Below are 19,569 nucleotides of genomic sequence, written 5' to 3'. Positions count from 1 at the left end.
TTGAGGTACATACACCTTTCCCTGGAATGCATCACGGGTTTAATGTAAGTCGAGTATGTAATGTAAGTTGAGTATGCCAAACTTCCCTCCTCTCTGTCCTGATGACTTGGTGCCAGTGTAATAAACTCTAGGGTGCCTCTTGAAGCACACATGAGTCCCGAAGTAGAATAATGAAACCAGAAAGCAATGACTGCAACGAGCCATGAGGACTTTTCCTAGGAAGTGTCATCATTTTGCTGCCCATGTTTCTGCAGAATGGGAATGTAGTTTAAGCTTGGACCCAACCCGGAATTCTAGCTGTGATTTTTAAAAGAGCAAGGATGGCTTGTCCCCATTGCTGCTACCCAGCAGAGCACAGAGGCATACAGCTGTGTTTAAGCCTGTTGCTCCATTGCATGTTGTTTAAAACAAAAACCATTGGTTTGGACATATAAACACTATTGATACTGTGTATAAAATAGATAACTAATGAGAACCTGCTGTATAGCTCAGGGAACCCTACTCAGTGTTCTGTGATGACCTAAATGGGAAGGAAGTCCAAAAAAGAGGGGATATGTATATATATACATATATACACACACATACATACATACATACAGGTGATTGACTTTGCTGTAGAGTAGAAATTAACACAATATTGTAAAAGGACTATACTCCAATAATTCTTTTTAAAGAACCAAGCAAAAAATAACACACTATTATTAATTACTTTCACTTTTGTACTAACTTCTCTATTTGGAGGGCTCTGTATTCATTGCTAGTTAAGACTGAGTGATACTTGACATCCATCCTTACTATGTTACTTTTTCAGAATGTATACTTTTTTATTTAAGTACTGCTATAAAAGCTTCAGTAGTTGAGAAAATAAGTGCTTTAAACAGCATATTTTCTTCCAGGATCTTAAGCAAAGCATAATTTAAGGTTTCAAAATAAAGTTGCATGCTATAAAAATCACAAGTGGGAGATGATGTAATTATTGAAGAGCATTCATAGATATATATTCAGATTTAAAAAGTAAATGTGTACCTTTTAGGAAACAATCATGACTAAATCATAACTTTATACAGAATTGATGTGTACATGCATGATTTTAAAAATAAAATGCTTTAGCTTTAGAATATGATGCTATAAAGATAATACTTCATGAAAGATTATTCTATATGTTATTTTAGTTTTTTCAATTGGTTAATATATCTTTCTGTACAGTCATGCTTTTCTTGAAATGCTTTTATAAGTTTGGAATTATGATTTTATTTTGAGAAATGTTAAGGAGTTTTAAAAACTTTTGTACCCCAGATAACACTTTGCTCTTCTGGGTAATGTTGTGAGCTTAAAAAATAAGAATGCAAATAGTTATAAAAGCATTGTTGATACACTTCCATAGCTGGATCCTAAAGGATATATCTGAGTACAAAGTAACCTGCAGTAAATCTTATTGTATTACCATTTCCTGACAAGGTTAAGATTAATGTTGTTTCTTGACCTACTTCACCATTTATGTAAACTGCACTGCAAGAAAAATACAAAACCTATGCCAATTTTCATAAAAGCTTAGCACAGATGCCAAGCACAAAGTATGTGCTCAGTACAAATGTGTTAAAAAGGGAATGATAGTTATTTTAAAATTAAGTACCATTTACTTGTGTTAACTAGGCATTTAGATAGATAAATAAAAGCATCTATAATATACTATAAAAAGTATCTATAATCTATAATATAATCTCTGCCAGTTAAAGACAAGATAAGCAATTAGTGATTTTGAAAGCAGTTGAAGTGGTACATTGTAACCCAGGCAGGCTGTCTCTGAGCATCCTTGAAGTTGTCCTCTTTGGGAATATACTTCCTCATTTATTTTCTCCTCAACTATGCCCTATTTTTAAGGGTTTCATTCATTTTTTTTTTTCTTTCCCCTGTCAACAGCTTACTCCTATTTGCTGTGAGGCTTCATTTCACTGACAAAGTAGTCTTTTTAAATAGAAAGACAAATTCCCAGGACTGCATATTATCTTCCTCTGCTTTTCCCAAGACACTCACTTCTAATTAAAATGTCCATATTTAATTAAAATGCATATTATCGTGCAGCTTTTGCAATCATTTTGTTGTTGAAATAGAAGAATAAAAGCATAACATATGTAGTAAAAGTGCGACACATGTCTTCTGAATGATTTCTAATTCTCAGTGTGCTACTGAAAATATGCAGTGGCCTCTTCCAAACGTGGAGAAGTCTGAGAAAATACAAAAATGCAGAATATGTTCAGAGGTAGCCGTTTGTTTAAGTGTCAAGCAGGATATTTCTCATGCAACTTCGGTTCTAAAGGGAAAAGGCCTAAGTATTCATTATAGCTATGTATTTGGAATTGTGCACATGCTATTAAGACTAGATATAATCAAGTTGATTGAAAAGTGTCCTTGATAGACTCTGCTCCTGTCTTTACAAATTCCTTATTCATAAAACAAAACTAATAAGGTCACTTTTTGATAGCTTTGGTATGAGGATTAAATAAGTGGATACCTGGCATGGTTCCTTATATAGTAAGTGTCCAATAAATGTCACTCATTGCTAACATTATTATTATACTGCTAACATTATCATTATTATTATTATTTATGTGATGAGCTTCTTTCCTCCTGAGGAGGCTTAGATGATTAATTTCTAAAAGAAGAAGTTTGGATTCCACATCTCTTAGTCCCCTAACTACACCAAGATTCTGAGATTCATGTAACCAGAGTATTACAGTTCACAGCTGTTCACCACATGATTAGGAAACAAAATTAATTTTAGGAGCATTTGAACCTCAACAAAATCGGGTAGTCATGAGACTGCAGTGCACTGATATACAATCACTGGTAAATCAAACCTTTTGTAATAATGAAGTGGATTTGCTGCAAATAGATTAGACAGGAAAATTTCATTTTACAGTAAAATGGTGACAAGTACAACATTTTAAAAAGAGAACTGCCTTGAAAATCAGGATGCAAATGTTCTGTTTTGGTCTCTTCCTGACAAATAACACAGGCTAGTGACAAAGTTGGGACTCAGTTGCCTCTAATTGCGATATGAATTACATGTTATCAAAGACCACTGCCCTTTCTGTTATTTTATGCTTCATTCAGTTCTAAGATTTCCCACAATGTGTGTGTTGCAAATATTAAAATCTCCATGATACTTAAAGTTTCTATTTGACTTTATTTTTTCATTTTGCCACATGTCTTTTCAGTATTAGCCAAATAGGTTGCCAAATCACCACTGAATTTTAGAATCCTTTTCTGAAAACATATTCAGTTAATCTGAGAACTGCATTACAATTGATGTGCAGTTCAGTTCAGTTCGGTTCAGTCACTCAGTCGTGTCCGACTCTTTGCAACCCCATGAACCACAGCATACCTGGCCTCCCTACCCATCACCAACTCCCGGAGTCCACCCAAACCCATGTCCATCGAGTCGATGATGCCATCCAACCATCTCATCCTCTGTCGTTCCCTTCTCCCCTTGCCTTCAATCTTTTCCCAGCATCAGGGTCTTTTCCAGTGAGTCAGCTCTTTGCATCAGGTAGCCAAAGTATTAGAGTTTTAGCCTCAACATCAGTCCTTCCAATTAACACCCAGGGCTGATCTCCTTTAGGATGGACTGGTTGGATCTCCTTGCAGTCCATGGGACTCTCAGGAGTCTTCTTCAAATACCACAGTTCAAAAGCATCAATTCTCGGGCACTCAGCTTTCTTTATAGTCCAACTCTCACATCCATACATGACTACTGGAAAAACCATAGCCTTGACTAGATGGACCTTTGTTGGCAAAGTAATGTCTCTGCTTTTTAATGTGCTGTCTAGGTTGGTTGTAACATTCCTTCCAAGGAGTGTCTTTTAATTTCATGGCTGCAGTCGCCATCTGCAGTGATTTTGGAGCCCCCCAAAATAAAGTCTGACACTGTTTCCACTGTTTCCCCATCTATTTCCCATGAAGTGATGGGACCAGATGCCATGATCTTAGTTTTCTGAATGTTGAGTTTTAAGCCAGCTTTTTCACTCTCCTCTTTCACTTTCATCAAGAGGCTCTTTGGTTCTTCTTCACTTTCTGCCATAAGGGTGGTGTCATCTGCATATCTAGGGCTATTGATATGTGATGTATGGCTTTTCAAAAACAAAATGATTATATGTTTTGTTTTATTTTGGTTTAAAGAATAATTTAAATGATCACTCTTTTTAGACCAAAAAGTTTCCCGAGAGTCAAAGATTCAGTGAAGCATATGTTTGTTTGTTTGTTTTCCAATTTAATTGAATGAAGGAAAATGAAAAGGAGTTGAGCCAAATGGCATGTACCAACCTGTAAACATAAAACAATTAGATAAATATGGAAGAAATATAATACTAGATGGAACTGGGATTTAACAGTTTTTTAAGTGATATCTACTTGAATCTATTATATATGCTATTTGCTCTCTTTTAATATTTAAATTGATATTAAATCTTATTTTCAAAAGTTAGTTCCATATTTTAAAATTTCGTACTATTCAAGTCAAAAAACATTTGAAAATATATACTTCAATCACTAGAGAAGTTAGAGAATAAAAGGTGATTTTTTAAAAATATCTAGTTTTGATTTTACTCATGGATATGATTGGTTTTTCTGCCAAGATATTGCCAATCATTTGAATTCAGTTTTTATTTTAATCACTTAAATACACACATTAATTAAGAAAATTGGATAATTTAACTAAAAGTTCATATAATTTTATAATGTGACATGTACTTTTTTCCCCCTCAAAAGGAAATGTTCATGGCAAGTAAGAAGAAAAGTTGCTTTTATAGAAGAGAGAAAAAAACTTAATTTCATAACTTTATGTAGTGTTGGCTGTAGCCATAGGCAATGCTGGAGTTTTATGTTTTACAGCTGCAAAAATAATTACATGAGCATTATCTAAGCAACGATCTTTAATGGATTATATTTTGTTAGCTTTTCATTATATACTATAAAAACCCAAATAACGTAGTAAATGGAAAAAAAAACTTGATTTATCTGACTTAGATCTTTGATATTTTTGAAAGACATTTTGTTATTCATTGGTTTATTTGAGATATGATCTCAATTTGTAAATAAGATATAGTGTTACTAAATTGGTTTTTAGCTTACCAAGCAGAAAAGTTGTACAAACTATTTATTTTTATTTGAAAATTATGTTACTTTTGCATGTATCAAGAGTTTTAAATATTTTCAGAAGTGTTATCTTCGATTTAATAATGTGATCCAGCAAAAGCACATACTGTTTGTTAAGGTCAATTCATTTGCTTTTTTAATAAACCTTACATTTTATTTGTGGCACATCTTTACACATAATAGTAATATAAGTTCATCAATGGTGGAAGTCTTTGTACTCTGTTCATTTATAATGTGCTAACAGTAGCTGCAAGTTTCAGCTCAACATGGTTTATCTTTGTGTCTATGCAATAGATATTTTATTACAATTAATAAATATTGTGTCTACTGAAGTTAGACTTACAACAGTGTGGTGTGATCATATTTCCTTTTTCCTTTTACTCGTCTTTCCAAAGATGGAGACACAGGTCTCCTTCTTAAAGTGTTATTTTCCAAGTGTTAATATTGTTCTACTGTGCCCAGGTTTTCTTAATATATAGATGAAAATAATGGTTTTGTTTGAGTGAATATTATGGCTTACTCAGCTGTATGCACACAGTTAGCTGGCATCAAGGAAGGAAAAGTAGAGAACTGCAAGAGTCAAGTATTAGGATTTTGTAAGCCTCTAAGCTTATTTGAGGCTTGAAACCAAAATTTAAGGGTGACTTTTGAAATCATAGGTTTTTTTTCATTGTAGTACTTCATCCATGAAAATATTTTAAAATGCCATTGAAATGGAAAGACATTCATTCTAGTACAGAATTGTAGTATCAAATATTTAATTCAATACATTTTTAAGGATAAATAATATTTATCACTTCAAATCTATGCAGTTAACATACTAATGAACATTTTGAGTATCAGGTTAAACTACTAAAATTAGTCACCTTATTATACACTGGGGGAAAAATGGGAGAAAGGTAGCTAACATTTTTGGACTTATCATTGAAGAGGGCATCTGCATGCCTGCTTTGTAAATATGGAAACGAAGTGTTAAGTAATGTGTTTGAGATTATCTACCCTGTAAGCAGCAGAGCTGTGATTTCAGACTAATGCCAAAAAATTAGGATTTCTTGATGTTAGCAAGATAATGAGGACAGTTATACTATATTAACTCTCTTTCAAATACATGTTTAATTTCCACATTTTATTCCAATAATTGCAAACTGAATAATGCTGTTTCAGAGTTTGTTAGTATTATATTAATATCCATTTGAGCTTATAGTATGAACAGTTTCCTCTTCTAAAAACTATCTTTAGTAATATAAATGATGTTAATAATATCTCTCATTCTGTGCAGGTTTGAGAATTAAATAAAATAATATGTTGCTGTTGTTGTTTAGTCACCCAGTCATGTCCGACTTTGTGGCCCCGTGGACTGCAGCATGCCAGGCCTCCCTGTCCCTCATCATCTCCTAGAGTTTGTCCAAGTTCATGTTCATTGCATCAGAGATGCCTTCCAGCCATCTCATCTTCTGATGCTCTCTTCTCTCCTTATGCCCTCAATCTTTCCCAGTGTCAGGGACTTTTTCCAAAGAGTCATCTGTTCACATCAGATGACCAAAATACTGGAACTTCAGCTTCAGTATCAGTCCTTCCAGTGAGTATTCAGGGTTGATCTTCCTTAAGATTGATTGGTTTGATCTCCTTGCTGTCCAAAGGACTTTCAGGAGTCTTCTCCAGCTCCACAGTTCGAAAGCATCGATTCTTTGGTGTTCTAGCTTCTTTACAGTCCAACTCTCACAACCGTTCATGACCACTGGGAAGACCATAGCCTTGACAATGCAGACCTTTGTCGGCAGAGTAATGTGTCTGCTTTTTAACACAGTCTAGGTTTGTCATCGCTTTCCTACCAAGAAGCAATTGTCTTCTGCAGTCACCATCCACAGTGATCTTGGAGCCCAAGAAGAGGAAATTTGTCACTACTTCCACCTTTTCCCCTTCTATTTGCCATGCAGTAATGGGGCCAGAAGGCAATGGCACCCCACTCCAGTACTCTTGCCTGGAAAATCCCATGGACGGAGGAGCCTGGTAGGCTGCAGTCCATGGGGTCACTAAGAGTCTGACACGACTGAGCGACTTCTTTTTGACTTTGCACTTTCATGCATTGGAGGAGGAAATGGCAACCCACTCCATTGTTCTTGCCTGGAGAATCCCAGGGACGGAGGAGCCTGGTACGATGCTGTCTATGGGGTCGCACAGAGTCGGACATGACTGAAGTGACTTAGCATTAGCAATGAGGCCAGATGCCATGATCTTAGTTTTTTAATATTTAGTCTTAAGCCTGCTCTTTCACTCTCTTCCTTCACCCTCATCTTTAATTCCTCTTGTTTAGACTCTTTAGTTCCTCTTTGCTTTCTGCCATTAGAGTGGTATAATCTGCATATCTGAGGTTGTTGATTTTTCTCCTGCCTATCTTGATTCCAACTTGTAACTCATCCAGCCCAGCATTTCTCATGATGGGCTCAGCATATAGGTTAAACAAACTTGGTGACAACAGACAGCCCCGTACTCTTTTCTCCATCTTGAACCAATCAATTGTTCCATACAGGGTTCTAACTGTTGCTTCTTGCCCCGCATACAAGGTTTCTCAGGAGACAGGTATTCCCATCTCTCTAGTTTGTCATGATCCACACAGTCAAAGGCTTTAGCGTAGTCAATAAAACAGAGATAGATGTTTTTCTGAATTTCTCTTGCTTTCTCTATAATCCAGTGAATGTTGGCAATTTGATCTCTAGTTCCTTTTCCTTTTTTACACCCAGGTTGGACATCTGGAAGTTCTTGGTTCACATAATGCTGAAGCCTAACATGCAAGATTTTAAGTATGACCTTACTAGCATGGTAGATGAGTGTGATTGTCCAATGGTTAGCACATTCTTCAGTACTACCCTTCTTGGGAACTGGGATGAGAATTGACCTTTTCCAGTCCTGTGGCCACTGCTGTTTCTTCCAGATTTGCTGACATAATGAATGCAAAACCTTGATGGCATCATCCTTTCGGGATTTGAATAGCTCTGCTGGAATTTGATCACATTCAGTACCTTTATTAACAGCAGTACTTCTTAAGGCTCACTTGACTTCTCACTCCAGAATGTCTGGCTCTGGGTGACTAACCACACCACCATAGTAATCTGGTTCATTAAGATCTTTTTTGTATACTTCTTCCATGTATTCTTGCCATCTCTTCTTGACCCCTTCAGCATCTACTAGGTCTCTGCCATTTTTATCATTTATTGTGCCTTTGGGTGGAATGCTCCCTTGATGTTTCAGATTTTCCTTAAGAGATCTGTAGTCTTTCTGCTTTTGTTGTTTTCTTCTATTATTAATATGTACCCCCTACCAAATCCACAAAAACTGACAAATACAGAATATACAAAATGACATTGTTGGTAGCAATGCCAGTGTCATCCTTGCTGCCTTTTAACATTGCCCCTCACTCAGTGATAATGGAAACACACACAGTATTTTTAATTTAGTAATTTTGCAAATATGTCTAAAGTTTTTATAATGGGCATATTTAAATTGTAGTGATTAGATACTCTAATACACTAGTTTGAAATATCTTTAAAATACCTCAATCAAATCCATGTTGGAAGTATATTTTACTTTAATATTTTTGCTTGCATGTATATGTATTCATTTAATAATAGAAAGCATCACCCCAATGTGTCATGTAAGTAAAAGGAGGATTCAATTATATTCATTAGTATATGGATGAGAAAATGTGGGCAGTAGTCAGAGAAAAAATGCAAAGAAGAGATAAGCCAGATGCTGTCAGGGCACCAGGCAGCAGAAAACACTTGCCCACTGGCCTATGAAGAATATCAAATTATCCCCATTGTGTGTGTAAGGCCAGATATCATTATTAAACTGCATACGTCTGTAAGTAGATATAGATTTTCCAGGATGTATTGAGATAGCTGTTAGTAGTTGTTTACTATAATAAATATCTCCTTTGTGAAGTTCAGAGATAAGAGCTGTATATATCACCATTGAGTGTAATGATTTAATCTTGTTCCTACAGTACTACGGGATGACTTCAGACAAAACCCTTCCGATGTCATGGTGGCCGTGGGAGAGCCTGCAGTGATGGAATGCCAGCCCCCACGAGGCCATCCTGAGCCCACCATTTCATGGAAGAAAGATGGCTCTCCATTGGATGATAAAGATGAAAGAATAACTGTGAGTATTTAATTCAGCAGTGGGGAACATTTATAAATCTAACTGTATGGATCTCCAACAAAGAAAAAGAGAAAAACGTGGATTCTTTTAAACACAGGACTGCAACAGCTCTCATTTTCAATGCTTCTTTAAAAGAAATGTTTTCATTCTCCCTGTATTGACATAAAAACAAAAGGAATATACATGTTGTTTAGTTTGCTACTCAGTAAAAGAAAACTATGATTTCACTGTCTGAGAGTTAACACTTTTATGTATGACATAATTATTTTAGTAACTCTGGTCATATCTCATTTCTAGATGTTATAGCAAAATATTATAAATAGAATTCAGAAATACAGTATAATTTCCAGAAAGAAGCTTAAGTCACTTCAGAATTTTTATCTTTCTCCTTTTTAAATTGCTTTTGTGTTCTATAGAGTTTGATGTCATTTCTGAAAGGTAAAATCTTTTTCTGAATGATGGTTATGATGGATTGGCCTCATTGCAAAATAAAATAATGTGACCAGATTATTGGATTTTGAATTTCTACTGTGATGTGAGTAGAGAAGTAAGCTATCTGTAATAAGTAATGATGCATTTTTTTTCTTGTTAACAGCAATTCTATGAGACTTCTTTGCTTTTTCTGTCTTACAAGGAATTGACCAAAGTACCTAAGTAACTGAACTCTCGTTGATTCTATGACTGCACAATATTCTCCTTTACTGTTTTTTTTGTTGTTGTTGATGTTGCTGTTGTTCAGTCGCTCAGTCATGGCCGATTCTTTGTGACCCCATTGACTGCAGCACAAGGCTTCCCTATTCTTCACCATCTCTGGGAGCTTGTTCAAACTCATGTCCATTGAGTCAGCGATACCATCCAACCATCTCATCCTCTGTCCTCTGTTGTCCACTTCTCCTTCTGCCTTCAATCTTTCCCAGCATCAGGGTCTTTTCTAATGAGTCAGCTCTTCACATCAGGTGGCCAAAGCATTGGAGCTTCAGCTTCATCGTCTGCCATTTAATGAATGCTCAGGATTGATTTCATTTTGGATTGACTGGTTTGATCTCCTTGTGAATTTATGGACCAAGATATAAAGTTTCGCAGGAAAATGTGTGTGTAAAGCAAAGGTCTTTGCTAATGTTGAAGAAAAAAGTTATAATAATCGTATAGGACCACGTAATCCTAATAAATGCTTGTACTGTGTCTAAACCACTAGTTAGCAGATCAGTATGAAAATTAAGTGGCGGAAAAAAAAAATAAAGAGAGAGAGAGTTGTGGTGGACAAGGATTTAGAGACCTTAAAGTAAAACAAACATTTTTTTTTTCCTGCACTGATCTGAATTAGCATGAGCTTCTCAAATGATTTAATTTTAGGAATTAGTGTGAGAAGGACATAGCTCTACTTTTATGAGATGCTGAAAAGCCACATAGCAAAGTGGCTTCTGATGTCTCATATGCGGAAACACTGATTTGGGGAAAAAGAATCAAGAACACAGGGGAATAGAGTTTAGGGCTAAATGCTCCTTTTGTTATTGATAACAGATTCCTTTTAGACTTATGGAAAATTAAGGTAATTTTTTCCTTTAAAAATATATTTTAAGTCATTTGATGACTCTTACCTGTAATTTCTATTTCCCTCCCTAATAATTCAAACTCATTAACATCATTATTATCTATCTCCTCCTCAGCTGTCTCCTGTTTGGGTTTAATACAAATTAATGCTAAATTTCTCAGCATTGGAGATGCAGCATTAACAGAAATCTGGCAATGCCCTTCTGAAGCTATATTCTGTGATTAATTATACAGGTAAAACCATAATAGATAGCATACGATGTAGTGTATTAGACTATAATAAGTCCTATAAAAATAATGATGTGGTAGACAGATTAATTAGGATTGGGGTAGAATTTCAATTTTAAATATTAATAGAGGACAAGAAATGTTTTATATGAAGATGTGAAAAAAACTAAAGGAGGGATAAAGAGATAGTGCTCAGACAAAATAGTTAAGTTCAAAGACCCTAAGTCAGGATGTAACTCTAACATTCAAAACAAAATGCAGAATAGTCATTGTGGATGGAGCAGAATGAGCAAAGGGAGATTTGTAGGAGATGGCATCAAGGATGGCAGCTAGTCATAAAAAAGAACGAAATAGCAAAATGGTTGCTGTTGTCATTCAGTAGCTCAGTTATGTCCGACTCTTTGAGACCCATGAACTGCAGGATGCCAGGCTTCTCTGTCAATCACTATCTCCCTATGTTTGTTCAAACTCATGTCCATCGAGTCAGTGCTGCCATCCAACCGTCTCATCTTCTGTCCCCCACTTCTCCTCTTGCCCTCAATTTTTCCCAGCATCAGGGTTTTTTCATTGAGTCAGATCTTCACATCAGGTGGCCAAAGTATTGGAGCTTCAGCTTCAGCATCAGTCCTTCCAATGAATATTCAGGATTGATTTCCTTCAGAACTGACTGATTTGATCTCCTTGCTGTCCAAGGGATTCTCAAGAGTCTTCTCCAGCATTATAGTTTAAAAGCATCAATTCTTTGGCACTCAGCCTTCTTTATGGTCCAACTCTCATATCCATATGTGGCTACTGGAAAAACCATACCTTTAACTATATGAACCTTTGTCAACAAAGTAATATCTCTGCTTTTTAATATACTGTCTAGCTTTGTCATAGCTATTCTTCCACGTAACAAGTATCTTTTAATTTTTCAGTTGCAGTCACCATTCCACATTGATTTTGGAGCCCAAGAAAATGAAATCTAACACTATTTCCACATTTTCCCCATCTATTTGCCATGAAGTGATAGGACCAGATGCCATGATCTTAGTTTTTTAATGTTGAGTTTTAAGCCAGCTTTTTCACTCTTGTCTTTTCACCTTCCACAAGAACTTCTTCCTGCCATTAAAGTTGTATCATCTTCATATCTGAGGTTGTTGATATTTCTCCCTGCAGTCTTGATTCCAGCTTATGATTCATCCAGCCTGGCATTTTGTATGATGTCCTCTGCATAGAAGTTAAATAACCCGGGTGACAATATACATCCTTGACGTGCTCCTTTCCCAATTTGGAGCCAGTCCATTGTTCCATGTCTAGTTCTAACTATTGCTTCTTGTCCTGCATCCAGGTTTCTCAGGAGGCAGGAAAGGGACCTGGAGATTGTCATACTGAGTGAAATTAAGTCAGACAGAGATGGACAAATATCATATAATATCATTTATATGTGGGGTCTAAAAAAAAAGGTACAAATGAACTTATTTACAAAACAGAGATAGAGTTACAAATGTAGAAACAAAATTTACGGTTATGAGTAAGAGAAGGCAGGGAGGGAGAAACTGGGAGGTTGGGGTTGACATATACACCTACTGTATATAAAATAGATAACTAATATGGACCCACTATATAGCACTGCGAACTCTATGCTCTGCAATGGCCTATGTGGAAAAGAGTCTTAAAAAGAGTGACTGTGTGTGTGTGTGTAACGAGTGCACTGTGCTGTATGCAGAAACGAACATAACATTGTGAAGCAACTGTACTCCAGTGAAAATTAAGAAAAAAAAAAAATCTAACCAGACTATCTAGGACCTTGTAGTCCTTGTAAATAGTTTCACTTCCCCTCAGAACAAGGTGTGAAGCATCAGAGATTTCTCAGAAGAGTCCTCCACTCTCTGGAGTACACAGTAAAGAATGGTAATGGCTGAGAACAGTAGGAGCTTTTTCAGTAATCTCTCTTAGGAGGTAGTTGAAGAGGAAAGGTTATGTTCTGGATCTGCTGTGAAGCAATTGCCAACAGAATTTGCTAAAAGATTGGATGTGGCTTGTGAGAAAAAGAAAAGGTTATCTTAGTCCATTGGTCTGAGTAACTGAAAAGGTCCAGATGCCATTGACAAAGATGCCATTAATGGTAGAAAGAGAAGATTTGAAATGGGAAGTATCAGGAGCTCCATTTTAGACATTGTGATTTTGAAATTCTTATTGGATATCCAAGTATAAACATCAGATGGGCAGTTGGAAACATGAGTCAGAACATCAGAGTTGAGGTTGAGGTTGGAGAAAAATTTGAGTTGTGGTAGACAAAACAAGTACTCATTACCAGGCAGTCCTCCCCTCCTTCTGGGCAGAAGAAAGGTTCCGCTTCTCAGTTTCCTTGCTATGGGGCAAACCCATTTGGCTGGTTCAGCTTCAGGAGCTAAGAGTGAAAATTAAAGATGTTAAATACTAGAGAGTGAGCCTCCAGCACTTTCTCTTTACCATGTGGCAACCAAGGACATGGGTCTGGGTTGACTACGGGAGTTGGTGATGGACAGAGAGCCCTGGCGTGCTGCAGTTCATGGGGTCGCAAAGAGTCGGACGCGACTGAGCGGAACTGAATCAAGGAAGACACATGTTCCAGGACACCCAAAGAGCCTGGGTGCCTGAGTTAGGTGTAGCAGAACTTTCCACCTACACTCCTGTCTTCCCCTGTGGTCATGTAGAAAGAAGGAGAAATAAGTTTTTGTTGTAGTAAATCACAGAGAATTTCTTAGCAGAGACTCATTAGCCTATCTTAATGAATATGGGCATCATCAGCATGTACATATTACTTAAATAAGAGGAGACTGAAATCACCAAGGGAGTGATTATACATAGAAAGGAAAAGAGATCCAGTGTTTAGCTCTCAGGGAAAAGAGGCAGAAAGAGCAATGGAGACTGAAAGTAAGCAGTCAGTCAGTAAGAAAAGAAGAAAACCAGAAGGGTGGTCAACTGAAGATAGTGCTTTAAGGAGGTTGCAGTGACTGAGTCTGTTGCAGCCTGTAGATCAGGTAATGGAAGGATTGAGATTGACCATTGGAATTGACAACTTGGTGGTCATTAATGATCTTAACAATAGCAGTTGCAATTTAATAGTGGGATTAAAACTCACTGAACTGGTTCAAAGGAAATTGGAAAGGTTGAAATCAGGCACATTAAAATTGTATAGCCAATTCTTTCTGTATTGTATCTAATAAAATAGTTAAAACATAAAGGTGTTGTAGCATCACATTTTGAAAGTCTAAGTTAATCTTAAAGGTTTTGTTTTGTGTGTATGCATATATATGTATCTATGCATTTTTTGTGGCAAAAAAGGTGTAAAACTGCTACGGTAAATTTTATTTTTTAAAAAATTCTTGGAACTTCCTTTTATATATTAAATTAATTATATATTAAACTAGAAGAAATGTTGTGGTTTATGCCAGAGTGCTTTATTATAGAATTTTCATTTACATTTTACTGTCTAGAAGATGCTATCCTGTAAATAAAGGGCACCAATGCCTCCACACATTAGCTTAAAATCAGAATAAAAAGCATCTCCTATCAAGAATCAAACACTTTCATGTTGAAATAACCTATGACTATGAAACGATGCCAAGATGTTAATGTATAAATAATTTTAAAATAATTTAAATGCTGCCAACATGATGATCCATGATAGTGTTCCATATGCCGGGAAGTTGTAACATTTTGAAACTTTTACTGTTTCTAAAACCATCTGTGTGTTTTGTGTAAATTATGACTGTTAAACTGATAAAACACTGGAGGTAAAAAAGCACATTTATACATGCAGGGAAATGATGAAAAATCAGCAGTTTGTATACAAAATTACTGCTCTTATTTAGATCTTAATTGTTTTTGTTGGATTTTCTTCCCTTAGGCAAACTAAAATTGAGTAATTAAAACAAAAACTTAAAACAGAAACATAATGCCTGATGTTAATTCTAATTCTTTTTTTTTTTCAAAAATGCAAAGTAAATTCTTAAGAGATGTTGGTTATTAGATAGTTTTTTGTGGTTCTTCTTTCCTCAGCTTTGTTCTTGAATGATTGTTTTCATTTCTGTTGTCCAAGTACTTTGCCAAATGTGTTGAGTACAGACAAACAGGAGATTAAAGCACATATTATCTTTATGAAAGGCATATGAAGATTGCATGATTATTGCTACAGTTTTGGTTATAGGAATTTCTAGAGTTCTTTAATGTGGTGGCTTTCTTTGTTGAAAATTTAAAGTACAACGCTCCCAGCTGTAGGAACAAAGCCACACCCTACAAAAAAGGAAAATATGTAATTGAATTGTAACTGCACCTGCATTTTTTGGTGTTCTAAGTCATTTCTTTTTACCCTGACCAGTATTCCAAGCCAGATTGTAGATCTGTGATGATTATAAACCAGGAATATATAAAAAGCATTTTATTTTCCTACCTGAGAGGAGAATCTTTTAGAACTTTTTTGGCATGTATTTATTAGAATAATTTGAAAGAGGCATTAGATGGTTTTTGTCTCTAGTGTTCTTTCTTTCTTGTATTCTCCCACCCAAACCTGAGTATTTATATTGAGAATGAGAAATAGAAGGGAAGGCTGGATTAAATAGATTTACTCCATATATCTGAAACTTAGACATAACCATTATTATTAATAAATGAATTTTTCCCATAGAAATGAATTAGAGTACCTAAGACTTTTTTTTTTTTTTGCTGTGGAACATTTAAATATACTTTATAAAAAGTGATATATTGCTTTTATTTCACTATGTTTTAGAAATATTGTAGTTAAATTCAAGATTTTTTAAAAATTATTCATTATTTTTTGGCTGTGCTGGTTCTTTATTGCTGCATGGGCTTTTCTCTAGTTGCAGTGAGTGGTGGCTACTCATTGTTGTGGCTTGCAGACCTCTCATTCCGGTGGCTTCTCTTGTTTCCAAGCGTGGGCTCTAGGGTGCACAGACTTCAGTGGTTGCAGTGAGTGGAGCACAAGCTAAATAGTTGTGGTGTGCAGGCTTAGTTGCTTCTCAGCATGTGGGATCCTCTCGGATCAGGAATCAAACTTATGTCTCCTACATTAGCAGGAGGATTCTTAATCACTGATCCAGCAGGGAAGCCCCTCAAGATTATTTTGTATGAGTGGAAGACTGAGAATGTTATTAATAAGATTGGGGAAAACAATACCATATATTGAGGGAAAAAATCTGTGTTCAAGCAAAAAAACTAAAATTGCCCTTGAATTAAAGAAAAAGATAAATACAGTTGAAAGTACATACCGCAGATAAATTCCGAGACTACAAAAGGGCATAACTGTGTGTAAAGATTGTCAATTACAGAATTATGTTGCTGACAAGTAGACCCAAAAAGGCCAAGAAAAAGTTGTTAGCATGATTTTGAGCTTCTGAACGGAGTGAATCATCATTGGTAAAAAGAGAATAGAAACTTACTAGTGCCAAAATATTGTGAAATGGTATTAAGCTTATTTAAAAATGTGCCATTTATTTTAAATTTGTAGACCTGGGGTACTTTTAATATTGTTACCTTAGTAAAAAGATAAGTATGTTAAAATCATGCTAGTTTTGGGAGAGTCACACAATTGTTCAATGTCTGTGGCATGCTTCCCATATCTTTTTATTGTTTCTGTACAAATAAACATTCTCTTGATGGTAGCTACAGGTATGGCAGGCATAATGTCAGAAGGAAATAGCCCATCTCTCACAGAAGATATAAATAAAATTTATTTAATTCACTTATAAGCATAAAAACAAATGTATTCATAAGTTAAATGATTTAAGGTATTCAGTAGTACCTGTTGTTTAGTTGCTAAGTCATGTGCCACTCTTTTGCAACCCCATGGACTGTAGCCTGCCAGGCACCTCTGTCCATGGGATTTCTCAGGCAAGAATACTGGTGTGAGCTGCTATTTCCTCCTCCAGGGGATCTTCCTGACCCACAAATTCAACCTGAGTTGCCTGAATTGCAGGTGAATTCTTTACTGCTGAGCCACCAGGAAAGCCCCACAATAGTTATTGTTAAATATCGCAATCGTGTCCAACTCTTTGTCAGCCCATGGACTGCAGCATACCAAGCGTCTCTGTCCCTCACTATCACCCGAAGCTTGCCCAAGTTCATGTCCACTGCATCAGTGATGCAATAATACTTGTGTGTGTGTGTGTGTGTGTGTGTGTGTGTTAGTTGCTCAGTCATGTCCGACTCTTTGCCATCCCATGGACTGTAGCCTGCCAGGCTCTTCTGTCCAAGGAATTCTCCAGGCAAGAATACTGGAGTGGGTTGCCATTTCCTTGTCCAGGGGATCTTCCTGACTCAGGGATCGAACCCAGGTCTCCTGCATTGCAGGCAGATTCTTTACCATCTGAGCTGTAGGGAAGTCCCTGATTATTGGTTATTATAAGGACACCAACAATTTACTACCCTACTATAGTAATAACAGTAGCTATTGTATGTTGAGCACTGCCATGCACAGATTTTATATTATCTCATTTAATCCCCTTTGAAACTCAGTGAATAAGCTATGTTCTTTCCATTATGTTACACTTATACCTGTCAATTGTGTCTTAATGGAGACAAGGAGGAGGCTAATGCTAGTGATAATGATGATGATGAAGGGGATATTGACATTAAACACTTAATGCCACACTTACTATGTGCCAGGCCCCATTCTAAGCACTATATATATACATATATACTAACCGTTTTATCCTCACAGCAAACCTGTCACATAAATACTAAAATTTCACTAATGCAGTGGTTAACTCTGAACTGGCTGTGGAGACACCTGCCTTTTGTTTACTGACAGCATTTTCTAAAGGTTCTATAGATTTTTCCACATATATAAAGACTCTAAGAATTTGCTATTAGTGCAGATTTCAACTCAGAATCACAGCAACTCTTAGTCTCCACTGTGAAATATTGTCTTTGAGTTTGTAAGGGTCTGGAGAGATTAGTTCACACAGTGGAGGTTATAGTGGTTTTGAAACTAAACTAGATACATTTGAGAATTAGCCCATATTATGTCCAGTAATAACAACTGTAATATAACAAAGATCTATAAAATTTGAAATTTGGTACGTTCACAAAAGATGACCTATAAATGGCCAAGTTCAATCAAATAAGTTCAACTAAACCAGTTATAATTTAACTAAAGGTTCAAATAAACTAAAACCATTTATTCTGGACAGTAAAGGTCTTTCCTCAAAAGATATTAGGAGATTTTCTAAAGAGGATGGTAAATGACTCTTCACCATTTGGCATTTAAGGAAAGAAGGATTTATATTAAAATGGAATGAGTCAGAGAATGATTTAACTGACTATATAGTTAATAGTGCAATTTGTGGATTAGCTAGATTATAATTTCATCAGCTGTACACACATCAAAAGTTATTGCAGAAAAATAAAGCAATTATAAGAAATTAAATGAATGGGAAATTAAATAAAAATATTGATGTAGTAGCTTTGCAATTTAATATAAATACAATAAAATGTTGTAAAAGCTAAATAGTAACAATACAGTGTAGATGGTAAACATCCTGGACTCATTTCTGAAATTCCAGATAATTTTCTTCCAAATAACCTTTTACTGTCATTTACCCAGAATTATGTCATTTTAGTATTTAAAAGAAGAGTTTAAAAGACTTTCATGTTTGAAACTCTTAACTTTTAAGTTAAAATTTAGAGATGAATAATACATATTGTTTCCATCTTCTTTGGGGCTTTGTGACATAGCATTTTAAATGACTTGTCTTATTTTTTGAGATAAGCTGTGCTTTAATTTTAATTTTTTTCTTACCTGTCCTCAAAGCAGCCTGCTACAAATATATTATATGTCTTACAGACTTTTTGGTACTTAGTTGAAAAAAATAAATTATAAAGAAATGCTTTCATTATGTTACTTATTCTTATCAAAGCCATAGTCCAGAAACCATTTTATTGTCAATTTCATCTACTTATCATATCCCTGTATTAAGATCGTATTCATTCTTCTTTGAAAAATGTGGGGAAAATTTCAGTGTCTGTATGTTTTAGCATGAAGAGCAAGGACATTTAGTGGTCTTTTCTTAAGGTTTTAACTTAGATAAGATGACTGACCATCCTGGTTTGCAGAGAACTGTCCTAGTGTTAGCACCGAAAATCCCAGGCCCAGGAAAATAACCTTTAGTTATCAGAAAACTGAGACAGCTGGTCACCCTATAGATGGTTGAAAGTAATTGATTTATATTTGAATGAGAAAACACACCAATACAGGGTATCAGTAAAATGTGGTTTAAATAGAAGAGTTGTATCTGCATCATTTCTTTCATAAGCAAGTTAAAGGTTTGAAAATCATTAGTGAAGTTCGGAGAAAAATACAGTTATACATAAAAGATGATTTAACACCTCCCATTCCCCATGCTAAGAGGTACAATTGTTAGAATGCAATATGTCATCAGTTCTTTTTCCAGTCCTTCTCTGCTTCCTGTGTGTCTTTGTAGGCTTCTTTGA

The 19,569-nt window shown here is 35.7% G+C and overlaps 1 protein-coding gene across 9 annotated transcripts in view; it reads left to right on the top strand.

Moving 5' to 3' along the window:
- ROBO1 (roundabout guidance receptor 1) overlaps positions 1-19,569 on the top strand; it is a 1,287,230-nt gene that overhangs the window by 1,130,425 nt on the left and 137,236 nt on the right. For all 9 annotated transcript variants that reach the window (XM_061430941.1, XM_061431116.1, XM_061430862.1 and 6 more), the window contains one exon: positions 9,158-9,315. In XM_061430941.1, coding sequence (XP_061286925.1) covers positions 9,158-9,315 — 158 coding nt within the window. The remainder of the gene's footprint in view (positions 1-9,157; positions 9,316-19,569) is intronic.

Source organism: Bos javanicus, chromosome 1 (assembly GCF_032452875.1).
Source record: "Bos javanicus breed banteng chromosome 1, ARS-OSU_banteng_1.0, whole genome shotgun sequence".
NCBI classification, from domain to species: domain Eukaryota; kingdom Metazoa; phylum Chordata; class Mammalia; order Artiodactyla; family Bovidae; genus Bos; species Bos javanicus.
The sequence above is the reverse complement of the archived record's forward strand: the minus strand, read 5'-3'. Positions and strand labels throughout refer to the sequence as shown.